Raw genomic sequence first — 12826 nt, 5'->3', positions numbered from 1 at the left:
TCTTAGTTTCCATGGGGGAAAAAAACCGTAAGTTTTCTCTCCAAATATAGGAAGTTTGACTCAGTCTTGCACTGATGTTAACTGCCATACTACCTCTTAGTGTGTAGGTGTCCATGGAAAATCCTTCTTGGAAGGAAACAGCCGCCTGCCCTGAAGACCTTGAGGCCAAGCACTTTCCCTGCCTGGTTGTGTCTGTTCCACATTTGTATTCCCAGGGAGGATGTCACTTGCATACCTGTTTTCTTCTAGTCTTCACTGCAGATGCTACAGAGAACCCCACAGTCTAAGAAATACCTAGTAATTGTCTTATAAATCTGCGTATTAACAGCTTAACGGATAACCCGTGCAATGCCCATAGCCAAGGCAGTGGTCGGTGCTGATGAAGCACAAGCTGCCTGTTAGCTAAAGAGTGAGGATTTAACTCATGCTTGACAGCACCCCTGCCTGCTAGGGGCCACATTCCATCATCAGAACCAGGAAGATTGGGGCAGTGTAGAAACACAAGCAGAGGCACCTCTGGGAAAGCAATGCAGTAGTATTTAATTAGAGCCTGGGCGTTGTTTCCACGCTACTTTGTCATACTAGAGAGCCAGGCAAGCTTGAATAAGGAAGATGCAGGTGAGTCGTCTTCCTCGCTGGCGAGCTGTCTGAACAAGGAGCCAGGATGTGTCGGGTCACCTGCTCTGGAGAGTGCTGGGGAGCCAACCTGCCATTAGATGAAGAGGAAGTGCCTTAAGCCTCCTGCCAGCTCCCCCTCCACTGCACCCCACTCAGGCCACACAACACAGGCAGCAGCACCGAGGAGCAGGGATGGCTCTAGTAAGAAGGGTCTGAGGGAGCTGCTGGACCAGAGCAGGCTAGACTGATACAGCTACAGTCTGAAGACGGCCCGCGCCAGGAAGAGTGGACACGCACTGCTGCTCTGAGGGCCACAGCATGGGAGGCCAGCTGTGTGACATGGGAAATAGTGTTATGAAGCCCGGAGGTCAGAAAGTTGCTTTCTTTTAGGACTGTCTTCCAGATTTTAAAACCCTGTGTTTGTTGAGGACGCAAATCTTACTGGGTTTGCTGGCAGGGAATGTGGGAAAGGAGACTTTTCTGGAATTCTATCTAACAAACAAACAGTGCTCTAAGAAAAGCTGTCAAACACACATGTACACAACACAATCCAGAAATACCCAGGAGGGCTCCGGCAGGCTTAATGGATGGCATCCTACCAAAACAAAACATGTATTAATAAAACAGTGCTCAAGAAAGCCCGCTTCCTGTTTCCCACCCAGCTAAAGGCACAGATGGGACCATCTACAAGACAAGGGTCTGCTCCCCATGCTCGGATGGCAGTGCTGGAGCCAGTCACCAGTCACTCTCCCTACCCTCCAACATGCAAGAAACCACCTCTGTCCTGTGCTGTGTGTTCTTCATGGACTCAAGCCAGTGGGCGTCTTTATGAGCTCAAGCCAGTGAAACCTTGTATTCTTGCGCCGCCATTAAAAAGCAGCCTTAGTGTATTGCCATATGGTGCCTAATTGGTTATTTCTAAAAGAGTTGGTGGGGGGTTGGAGAACCAGGAGAGCCTCTTGGCACTAACCTGGGTTTGTGTTTCGATGCCTCTGCCGGTTGTTTTTGCCTTTCTCGTGCTTGTCATGCTCAGGGGAAGCAGCCCAAACCTCAAAGAAGAAAGACGATTTCACACGGTGAACAGCCAGCCGCGGCCGGCCGCGGAGCCGCTCGAGCTACTCACCTGATCTGACTGGAGGCCAGTGGCAGGATGTTGTGGGGTTCCTGGGAGTTGAATGTGCTGCTCCGGGAGGCAAACTGTTTCTCTGTACCAGTGACCAATCCAAATAGAACCTGCAGGTCAGAAAGGGAGGGGGCCCAGTGACTCACCCCAAGAGACAGTGGCTTCCCTGTCTAGCCATCGTTTGGGAGAGTACTTTTAAGTGCTAATTTTTCAGAATTATTCCTTAATCTGCCAAGGCTGAGACGCTCAAAGCCATGGAGTTCACTTCTAAAACATTTATTGTGTATGCGCACAGCCGTCCATGTCCACAAGCACACCTGAGGTCAGAAGACAACTTTCTGGAATCAGTTTTCTTCTCACATAGGGGTCCCAGGGACTGAACTTGGTGTTGTTGGCACACAACTTACACACTGAGCCTGGTACCCATGTATTTCTTTTTGTGAGGCTGTATAAATAAACTTACCCTTACCTCCAGCATGGCTATTGAAGATCTCACCCCTGTGCCCGAAGGACTGGGGCAGACTTGCTTAGTGATTTGAACCAGATGCAGCCACTCTCCTCACTAGTCACACTAGCATGACTGTGACCCAACTTACAGAAGTCCGCTGTACCAGGCGATTAAGGTTGCTGTTGAGATGTGGTGTGAAAACATCCAGGTCAAAAGGGTCGATGAGGGCCTCTAGCCTGTCGGTCACTTTCTCAAGTCTGCGAAGAGTCACAAACCTTATTCTCCACACACTTCAGGACAGAAAACGACCTGGCAGTTCTTACTACGATACAAACCCCAGAGGTGGGTATTGTCCAGCCGAGTTGCATAGTGTCCTTAGGACAATCAGCCAGACATAATGCCTAAGTTATGTGCCTTCTGCTTACCAAACAGGTTCTGCCTGCTTCACTTGGCTGTGAAATTTATTCAGCAAGTGTTACTTAACCTACCTGTTACACAGTGACTCACTGTAAGAGAAACTAAACAATGTGCAGGATGTGGCAGGCTTTCTTGGGAGTACTTCAGGAAAGGGGCCTCAGCTTAGGCTGTTGAACACCAGCATACAGACTATTGTAAGATTGTGCCCGACCACAGCTAAGTAGTACAGGACACACAATGGGAGATGTTTCCCTGTGGTGTGGCCTCAGGGCTGCCCAACTGCTCAGCTCATGGACACCGCCACCAAGACAGGGTTTCTCTGCTTGTAGCCCTGGCTGTCCTGGAACTTGCTCTGTAGACCATGCTGGCCTCAAACTCAGAACCGCCTGTCTCTGCCTTCAAGTGCTGGGATTAAAGATGTGTGCCACCACTGCCTGGCAGCTTTTAGATATTCTACACAGTGCAAGACATAGTTTATTGCTGGCCCAGACAAAGATCTAAATCCTGGACCTCAAGTGTGGTTTCAACTGAACGCTGCCCTCTCCTGCCACTGTAAGTTGGGAAAACCCCAAGAGGAAACCTAAGTAGACTGTCCATTAATTGCATCAGGAAGAGGCTGCCTTGGAGGCGTCCAGAAGGAATAGTCACCTGGAGTCTGGCTTGCTCCGGCCACTCTTCACTTCCTCCCCCTTGCTGGTCAGAACGATGTTGAGGTAGCGCAGGTCATAGAGGAGCTGCAGGGCTCGATTCTGGGTCATTGGAAATGACCCTTCTTTCTGCAAGTGAAGGCTGGCTGGTGAGGGGCTGATTGCTTACATGGGTCTCAAAGCAGCTGCAGGTTCTGCTTGTATTACAGCTTGGTACAGTTTCAGAAGGTGCCGCTGACACCCACAGGTTCAGTATAGAACCCTGGTCTTAAAATCTCAGAGACCCAGCCCTTAAAGTCAGGCTCTGGGCTAAAGGTAGCTATCACAAAGGGGCAAGTCTTTTTGCCTGGAGATGTACGTGAGCTCTGAGGCCCAGAAGGGAAGGATGGCCCCGCCTTTAAATGTTCCCAGTGAAATAGGACAAGTCAAGGGTCAAAGACACAGGTGTAGTGGCGGCCGAGAGGCTAGGACCTCCTCCCATCCTAAAAAGAACCTCTGGTGCCACAGGTTCCTCCATCTTGCATCTTACTCAGCAGCCAGCATGGAAGGGATGGGTGTATCTCCCCATCCCTGGGGATGGGAAGCCACTCCCAGCTGGGCGGCCCATCTACTGCTATCTGATCCTGCGTACATCAAGGGTTTAAAGGCTTGCCCAGAGCCTGCATGAGCAAATGGTGGCACTGGCGCCAGAGCTGTTTTCACTGTGAAAGCTTTTACCGTGCTGTCCACCAGTCCTGACTTCAGGGTGACAGTCAACCTGCAGAGCTGAATGCCTCTCCTAACACAATGAAGCATATTTATGGGACCAGGGCCAGGGCTGGGCAATGATGCCATTCTGTGCCCCTCATACAAACTGCCCAAATCCAAGAAAAAGGTCTGCTGGTTTGGGAAAACATTGGATAGCTACCGTTATCTGTTGTTCCTCTGTGAGTTGCTCATAGGCAGCTGTGACTTGGGCCACACAGGTCTTCAGCATCTCCTGCAGGGTCACCTTGGGCAAGGCATGGCCTCCAACCCGATTAACTTCCTGGCACAAGCTAAACAGGAAGGACTGTACATACCAGGACGGCTGAAAGATAAGAACATGTTGCTAAGTGCACTCAGCAAGCCCCATGCGGTCCTCACTTAGGATACCTTGACCTCTCCAATCAAGCATCTGCCCACTGAGCGAGCGCTCAGCTGGTCCTCGGAAGGCACACATGGAAATGGCTTTCTCAAACCACCCTGCTCCCTCAGAGCAGTTGGTCCCCTTCTGCGGCCCAGGCACCCGTGACAGAGGGACGAACTCACTTGCGTAGGGAGGCGTATCTTGGACGTGACACTGCTGCCAGACTCGGTCTCCTCTTGAATTTCTAGTTCATCCCAGTTGGTGGCAGTGGCCAGGATTGAGCCAGCATCACTTAAAAGCAATGACTGAGTGAAGCCGCAGATCAGGAACTGGTGATAAAAAGAACAGACCATCAGTTCCTCGGGGCCCTCGCAGCTTCGGTTTAAAGTGGCCAGTGTGTGGGTGGCAAACAGCCAGCCCCACTGCCCTGGCAAGTCAACACCCAGCGGGAGGATGCAGTTGCTAGCCACCTTAGTAATGCCTGGTGTCACCTGGATGGAGACCACAGGGGGCTGTGGTATTGACACACAAGCAGGAAGCAGGATTCCCTGTCCAGGTTGGTAAGAGGAAAACATGCCATAAAGTCTAGGGGGAGGAACAGAAGTTTACACAGGAGCTGCCTGGCGCAGGTCATGGCAGATATGAATAAGCATTAGCTATGAATAAGTCAGCAGGACTGAGAATGGCCAGACTGGAGTAAGGCCCCAAGAAGTCCCGTCACTCCGTGTCACTCACTTTCACAAGCGCTGAGCTCCAGACCCGGTAGGCCACGACACTCTGTTGGAGCAGGATTTCCTTCACTTCCTGCCACTGGGCCTGCACGGGGGGCACCTCCTGAGCTCTCTCCTTCTCCTTCCCCTGCTGTCTCAGAGCCCTGGCCTCTCTTGCAGGTTTTTCCGAGCCCCCACCCTTTCCCACAATACACTGCTTCAAGTGAGGGCACAGTTCTCCCAGGGACTGGCAGAGTCTGGCCATGAAGAGGACTGCATGCAGTTTGCTGCCGTGAAGGATATCCTTCTGATCGCGTGTGACTTCTTCAATGGTCTGCAGCTCTGCCTGGATGCAGCCCACAATGTACTTGATGCAGGCCACAGACTGAGTCCGCAGCATGTCCTGCACAGTCCCGGCATCTGCATGTCTGTCAAAGGCAGAGTTCTTAGCCTGGTGCACGGGAGAGGGGTCCTTGGGCAGTGGTGTGTCACTGGAGGGAAGGTAGGCCAGGAGGTCGTCCAGTTTAACCTTCAGCTTAGAATCCAGGGCAGAACAGAAGCTCTGGACCCCAGGGCTGACCGCTTGGGCTTTCATGGAGAGGCCACTGTTGGCAAACTGAGGCCGGTTTGCCACGCTGACCCAGGCAGCATCAGAAGGCAGGTCGCTGGGACTCTCGGACCAGAGGAAGAGAGACATGTTCTGCTCAAAGTGGACATGCTTATTCGATGTGGAGTTGTTGCTCTCCAGTTCCTGCAAAGCTGAGACCAGAAGCTCTTTGGAGCTGCTGGAGATGGATTCAAAACCTTCTCTGGTGAGGGTCTAAAGAGGAGAGCAGAGTTTCAGTCATTACTTCATGGAACTTTACAAACGAGCTGAAATGGCAACTTATGGCAGCATCTGGAATGTTCTTTACCACACTCACAGTGAGTATTGGTGCCTGAGTGTGAAATGCCATGCAGGCTCAGGGGTTAACGGCTTGCTCTACCTTGGTGGCACTCTGGGAGGTTGTGGCTACTTTAGGAGTGGGTTTAATGAAAGCAAGGCCACCAGTGTCTCCTCAGGGTCTGTGCTGTTGTCCCTCCCACCCCATCTGCTTCCTGTTTGCCACAAGGTAAAAAGGTTCTGCTGCATGCTCTGGTCACGTGTTCTGCCTCACTGTGGGTCCAAACCAGCCAAGTCACCATGTACTGAACTCTCAAAACTCTGAGCTAAAATACATGGTTCCCCAAGGTATTTCACAGCGGTGAGGAAAAGGGCTAACGCTGTCAGCACTGTGTAGCAGAGGACAAACCATCATGGAGGGGCATCATACAGGGACCTGCCAATTCTCTTAGCTTTTAGAAAATTTAGATGTGGTAAGAAACAGGGAAAGAAGACATCCAGTACACGAGGGCATTTTCAACGTGGACAAAAGGGCACACTAGGCTTGGGCATCAGGCAGTCTAAGAGATGCTCACTGCACCTGTAACCGATCTAAGAAGAGCTGCTGCATCAGGTCCTCCCAGAACAGGAGCGGCTTCTCCAGAAGCCGCCGACACACCACCTCCCAGCTGTGGCTGGCAGACTCATTGGTGAGCAAGTCCCATACGGCATCTCGGATCCCTGCGAGACCTCTCATGCTCTTCACGTACACAAGCAGGTTGGTGATCCCATTCTTAATGTCTTCACTGCACCTGCAACAAGACCACTTCCTTGGGCTCCACTAGATTCCTGACGTCTGCATGCATGCGTGTGTGTGTGTGTGTGTGTGTGTGTGTGTGTGTGTGTGTGTGTGTATAAAGAGAGGGTTCACTATAAACTCCTGGCTGGCCTGGAACTTGCTATGTGGACAGGCCTGTTTCCTGCGCACTGAGACTGAAGGTGTGCAGTAGCATACCTGGCCTTGATTTGTGGTTTTATTTCATTAAGAAAATTCTTAAAGCTTCACCTGAAGCCTCTGGCCTGGGTCCATCTGCACATTTCTAACTGGACTGACGCTGGGGCTCTGCAGCCCTTAGCAGGCCACGTTTTATCTAGAGCCCCATGGCATGGCTCAGAACCAGCACATTAAACAAAAGCTCAGAGTAGACATAACTCAAACATAAGGAGAAAAGCTTTTACTTACTGTTTCAGAAAGATAAATTATTTTTAAAGATATTATTATTATTTTCGACAGGATTTCTCTGTGTAGCCATGGCTGTTCTGAAACGCATTGTGTAGTCCAGGCTGGCCTCAAACTCAGGGATCTGCTTGCCTCTGCCTCCCAAGTGCTGAGATTAAAGGCGTGCACCATCACTGTCTGGCAGAGATTTTATTTTTAATTATGTGTACTTGTGTGCTTGTGCAGGTACCCCCAGAGGTCAGAGGCAGCAGATCCCCTTGGAGCTGGAGTTACAGAGATGGATGTGGGCTCTGGGAACTGGGTCCACATCTTCTGGAAGAACAGCAAGCGCTCTAGACTGCTGAGCTATTTCTCTAACTCACGAAAAAATAGCTTTCTGATTCTCCCACACAGATAACTAAGAGGGTACAAGGGGAGCAGTGCACACCGAGTGGGTGGCTGACATGTGGCACGTCACCCAGGTGACTGAGAGTCTCAGTGCATGCCTCCCAAGTGTGGCCACATCAGAGGCTGCATGCAGGTCAAGCCTCGGGGATGCTCTCTGAGTGCTTACATGTCAATCCACTTCTGCAGCGTGTCCTTCAGGTACTCCTGGCTGATAGGATGAGCGAGCGTCCGTAGCTCTGGCTGGAACTCCATAATGGAGGCTGGCAGGTGTCTGAACCAGCTGCACAGCTGCATCTCCCCTTGCAGGACACCGATGCCCTTTCCTGGAGAAAAGCCAAGGGAGAAGAATCCAGGCTGTGCTTTGAACAGCGTATTAAGAACTAAACAACCAGGAGGGAAATCCTAGTCCACTGCCCTTGTGGGGCAGTCTGGATAAAGGTTAGATAAAGGAAGAATAGGAGATGTCAAGCCTTCATTGTGTGTGGCAGCTTCCCAACACTCTGCCATTCTGCTGGCTGAGAAGAATAGTACAGCCAGGAGAGAAAGGAGGGCAAAAAACGGAAGGAATGAAAGGATGCTGTACAGTCGTGCGTGGGTGTGTGTGAGCACGCATGCGCAGGTGGGATCTTGCCATGTCACTCAGACTGGTCTCCGACTCCGAGCCCTAGTGGTCTTTTTGCCTAAGGTTTCTGAGTAGCTAGGGATACAGGCACATGGCAGGCACTGAGTAGTTAGGGGCAGGGTTTCTCTGTGCAGCTCAGGCTGTCCTGGAACTCACTCTGTAGACCAGGCTGGCCTTGAACTCAAAGAGATCCTCCTGCCTCTGTCTCATGTGTGATGCCAAGTAATAGGCCTGCCACCTCCAGGTTTCAGCTTTTGGTTTAACCTCACTTCCCCAGGGAAGTCCTCTTTGGCCTTGAGAAGATCCCTCCAATGTTGCTAGGCAACCGGTACTTTGCATTTACAGCAATGATTATGCTTGGCATCAAGCAGCACCCTGCACCGCTGAAGATTCAGCATCTGCCTCTACAACTCAACTACGATGTTCGCGGAGTAGGAGACAGAATCTTCCCAGTTCACTGATTTATCCCCCAAAACCTGGCATAGGAGCTGGGACATGGGGCAGATCAGCTGGGAATAAGGAGAAAGGGTCTGAGCTCACCTGTGGGATGCTGGCTTGTGATTGTCTCCAGGGTGGAGAAGAGCAAGCCACAGGGCAGGGATGGGTCGGGCAGCACGCCTTCCGGTAGAGTGTAGAAAAGAGCATGGGCTTGGTTCAGAGTGGTAGCCAGCAGCTCCACCAAAGAGCAAATCTGGGTCTTGATGCTAGCACCTGGAAGAAGAAATCACCCTCGTTTAAACTTTCCCTTTACCGAGGCTGGACACAGGACACTGATGCCTCTGGTTGTCTCGACACATGCCGCTCCATCCCGTTAGAGAATTTTAGAGGAAAGCACACCCACCGTGGTGAGGCTGGTTCAGGAGTTTCTGAATAGTCGCCTTTCTGGCCATCAGGAAGTCTGTGAGGGCTTGGCGGGGAGAACTCTCCTCCAGGAGCATCACAGAGCAGAGGGCCTCGGCCACAGCCTGCTCTGACACATTCTGGCATCTGAGCAGCATCTTGCTTTCATGCAAAATAGTTGACCTAGGAAGACTCACAAAGATCAACAAGGAATGGCTAACATTTGGGATGACGTATCTCACCCCAAACTAGGTGAGAAAGAAGAGGGACTCCGGGACACAGTCGGGATTAAGTGAGGTCCAGACATCCTTAGAGAGCCTGCCCCCCCCCACTTACCGGAAGTGGCTGGCTGCTGCCACCTGCCGGATGAGAATGGGGAATCTCGAGAGGATGGGGCTGTATCTGGAGCTAGAGGAGTCGAGCTGGAGCAGGCTGTGCAGGTGGCAGCAGAGCAGGTAGAGCTGTGTGGCCTGGAGATGCTGAGAGGCTTCCATGGAGCTCCAGATCTTCTCGGGGATCTCGAACAGCAGCTTGATCTGGGCAGCCATACTGTAGAATTTCTCGGATGGCGGCTGCGGCTGGAGGGCAGGAGGAAAGCGAACAAAAGCATGGCTCCCTTTATACGGGCTTTAAAGCTTTTGCCAGCTGTGGTGGTGCACACCTTTAATCTCAGCACTCAGGAGGCAGAGGCAGGTGGATTTCTGTAAGTTCAAAGCCAGCCTGGTCAACACAGAATGTTCTAGGACAGCCAGGGTTAAACAGAGAAAACCTGTCTTTTTTTTTTTTTTTTTAAAATCAAGTTTCTTCAAGCTAGACTTAGTCACTCAGCCATGGGGTACTGGGGTCTGATGCAGGCCAACATCTCCCCATCTAGTTACTGGTGGCAGGAGCCCTTTATCCAAGTTCCTCCTTTGTCTGATGTCCAGCCTTCCTACTTTCTTTCCTCCCTCTTCGAGGGCACCAAAGATTTCTGTGCTCACTGTTCATCTGGCCCAGGCTTCAGGCCTCTCAGTCTGCCCGCTCACCTCACGATTCTGTCTTCGCTAGTGCCATGCGTTTGTGTGTGTGTGTGTTGGGGGCAGGGCAGGTGGATTAACTTTGGCTCTTGTGAGCTCCTCCCTATCTGCCATGAGAGGCAAGCAGGTCTTCAGACATCAAATGCTAACAGTTTGATCTTGGACTTCCCAGGACCCAATGCCGTGGGAAAATTAATTTCTATTCTTTATGAACCACACAGTGTCGAATATTTTGTTAACAGCCTAGCTGGCCGGAGACAATCTCCCAAACCTTAGTTGTCCTCACTGAGGAGGACCCACACCTAAAGCACTTCCTCCAGAACTATTATGTTAGACGGACACAATTTTGGTGATTAATCACTTTTATGCTAAAATATTTTCTGCTATTCTAAATTATTTAATTAAATAAATTGAACTTCTCATGGATTTATTTCCTTGGTTAGAATGTAAGCTGCAGGAAAAGGATTTGGGAGGCTTCTTTTTGTGATTTGAATGGGGAAAGAATTTGTGGGGCTGCCCTAGAAATGCAACAGCCATAACTATGAAAATCAATACATTTTAAAAACTAGGTTTATATATTTAAAGTTTTGGGGGTTTTTGTTTTATTTTTATTTTTTGGTTTTTCGAGACAGGGTTTCTCTGTATAGCTTTGGAGCCTGTCCTGGAACTAGTTCTTGGAGACCAGGCTGGCCTCGAACTCACAGAGATCCACCTGCCTCTGCCTTCCTGGATGCTGGGATTAAAGGCGTGCGCAAGTTAGCCAACGAAGTCTGGTCCTCTGAAGGGGGCTGTACTTAATGCATAGACTAGGGAGTGATAAGGGCCAATGTGTTTCCAACCTTCTATGTCCATTTTCATTATACTCGCCCAGTTTTTTGGTTTGGATTTTTCTGAAACCCAAGTAGCACGAGAAAGCTAGCTCTGAATGAGAGTTAGATTGTGCTTTTGTTGTTTCTTTCTTCTGGTTAGGTAAGTTCTCCCAGGTTAAAAATATTTACTCTATATGCTCTCTGTTCATGCCTAGGCCAATGGCCACGCTTAGGATGCTCTTCCCACCCCACCATTCCGCATCAGGTCTTTAATATTTCAGGGAACGGAAGACAGGATGCCCTGAATTTTCTAGACCAGCTTCGTTGCCTAAAATGCAATTGTTCGCCTATTACAAGGGGGAGGGCCTGACGGCTGAGGTTGCCCTCCCTCAATCCTCCAGGCTCGGGTACCGGGTGGGATGAGGAATGAATGACTTGATGGGAAGGTGTGAGCAAACTGGAAGAATCTGTTCCTTGACTGTCGAGAGACCCCTGGCGTTTTCAGTTCAAAGGGAAGGAGAGCACCGGGAACCCGAGGGACGCGAGGGAATCGTCCGGAAGTCCGGAAAGGCTCCTGGAGCAAAAGGCCGGTCGCCTTTTCGGGAGCGGATCAGCGTCCTGAGCAAGGCCAGCAGACGCCTCCCCGGAGCCCGGACCGGCGCGAGGGGCGGGCTCCTCCGGCGGAAGGTGAGGGGTGGGGTCCGCCGGACGCCGAGGGCGGCGCGACGTGGCGGGTTCGGGTCCCGGACTGACCTGCGGGGCCCGCGGGAGCCGGGGCGCCGCGGAGCCGGCCTGGCGGAGGCGAGCGCAGTACTGATCGGTGGCCCGCACGGCGTCCACCAGCCCCTCGGCGCAGCGGCGCATCTGGCCGATGGTGTCGGCCGCCTCGATCAGGTCGCGGTAGCGCTCGCCCACCATCTGCCGCAGCTCCTCCTTCTTGTGCTCGATCTCGGCTCGAACCTGGCGCTCCAGCCCGCGGATTTCCTCCGCTCCATGCGTCTCGAAGAGCGCGTTGGGATCGCGCAGATCCAGCCGCTTCAGAGCCGAGGAGGCGGTCGCGGCCGCCATGGTGCTGAGCCAGTGGCCACCAGGCCGCTTCCGCCTGCCGACACCGTCCCGCCCCCCCGCCATCTTGGATGAGGGCGGAAGTACTTCTGCCAGGCCGGGAGCCGGTCCGGTCCCAGGGCCTGAGCCACGGTGGCAATGTTAGCCTTGAGCGCTCGTTTTTTTTTTTTTTTTTTTTTTTTTTTTTTTTTTTTTTTAACATCAGAACCTCTCCTCTCTCCCTCCCATCTTCCTTTCCCTCCCCCTTCTCCTGTCACTCCGCGTAGGGCATGTGTGGAGGTCACAGAACAACTTGCGGGAGGCTCCCTCCTGCCTTCTGGGTCTCAGGATAGAACCTTAGACAGAGGCGGTCCGACTTGGAAGCAATAGCCTTTACCCGCTGTGCCTTCTCGCCTGCCCTGAGCACTGGTTTCCTTGGAGAAGAGAGGTTGTTAAGATCGCTGAGTTAAGCGCTGAGCTGGTACTAGCTGGTCAAAGCCTTACAGTGACCTGGAACCCCCTACGTCGCCCGCTTGCCCTTTCCTTGTGAGAAAAGAGCTTCGCAGAGCGGGTTAATCATGTCAAAGGCGCACCCGTGGCCGTGTTGCCGTCACTCTTAAGTGCACACTTGTGCCCTGGCAAGACCACGTCATCCAGGACAGGACCTTAGGACTCTTTCCTAATCCTCCGGCCTCGACAGCTGGAGATCAGCGTGACAGCTGTGGTCGACCCAGTGAACAACGTCAAGGTGTAGCTTCCTGGGTGGCCTGGCGTCTGGGTGCAGTAGCCCCAGCTCCTTCGTTATTTCAAGAACGTTGGTCAAATGCAGCTTTGTAGGAAGACTAGTTTGAGCCTGTGTTTGTGGATCGGAAAGAGCACCACGTACATTTGCTTTATTGCGGATTAGTTCTTTGGATCTTCCATTTTACTTTAAT

At 51.8% G+C, this 12826-nt stretch overlaps 2 protein-coding genes across 6 annotated transcripts in view; one reads left to right on the top strand and one right to left on the bottom strand.

Annotated features, from left to right (window-relative positions):
* Nucleotides 1–517: 517 nt before the first annotated feature.
* On the bottom strand, nt 518–12486 carry Cog1 (component of oligomeric golgi complex 1). Of its 2 annotated transcripts, none has more exons than XM_050140460.1 (14): nt 12289–12486; nt 9359–9600; nt 9024–9205; nt 8723–8893; nt 7727–7883; nt 6535–6745; nt 5097–5891; nt 4544–4690; nt 4161–4322; nt 3255–3382; nt 2338–2446; nt 1742–1851; nt 1589–1667; nt 518–706 (listed from the first exon to the last, which is right to left on the bottom strand). In XM_050140460.1, the coding sequence occupies exons 2-14, from the start codon at nt 9568–9570 to the stop codon at nt 569–571; spliced, it is 2601 nt and encodes an 866-aa protein (XP_049996417.1). In that variant the 5' UTR covers nt 9571–9600; nt 12289–12486; the 3' UTR covers nt 518–568. The 2 variants fall into 2 exon arrangements, with proteins under 2 accessions (XP_049996417.1, XP_049996416.1); XM_050140459.1 differs by lacking the exon at nt 12289–12486 and adding an exon at nt 11601–11977.
* The window catches only part of Slc39a11 (solute carrier family 39 member 11), a 421876-nt gene continuing 418666 nt past the window's right edge, over nt 9617–12826 (top strand). For 2 of the 4 annotated variants that reach the window (XM_050140477.1, XM_050140474.1), the window contains exon 1: nt 9619–11534. The gene's annotated coding sequence lies outside the window, so the exon portion shown is untranslated. Of the gene's footprint in view, nt 11535–12826 lie in introns of all 4 variants that reach the window. The other 2 variants (XM_050140478.1, XM_050140469.1) reach the window with 2 other exon arrangements.

Source organism: Alexandromys fortis, unplaced genomic scaffold (assembly GCF_014885135.2).
Source record: "Alexandromys fortis isolate MF-2015 unplaced genomic scaffold, M_Fortis_MF-2015_v1.1 scaffold_39, whole genome shotgun sequence".
In the NCBI taxonomy this organism is placed as follows: domain Eukaryota; kingdom Metazoa; phylum Chordata; class Mammalia; order Rodentia; family Cricetidae; genus Alexandromys; species Alexandromys fortis.
The sequence above is the reverse complement of the archived record's forward strand: the minus strand, read 5'-3'. Positions and strand labels throughout refer to the sequence as shown.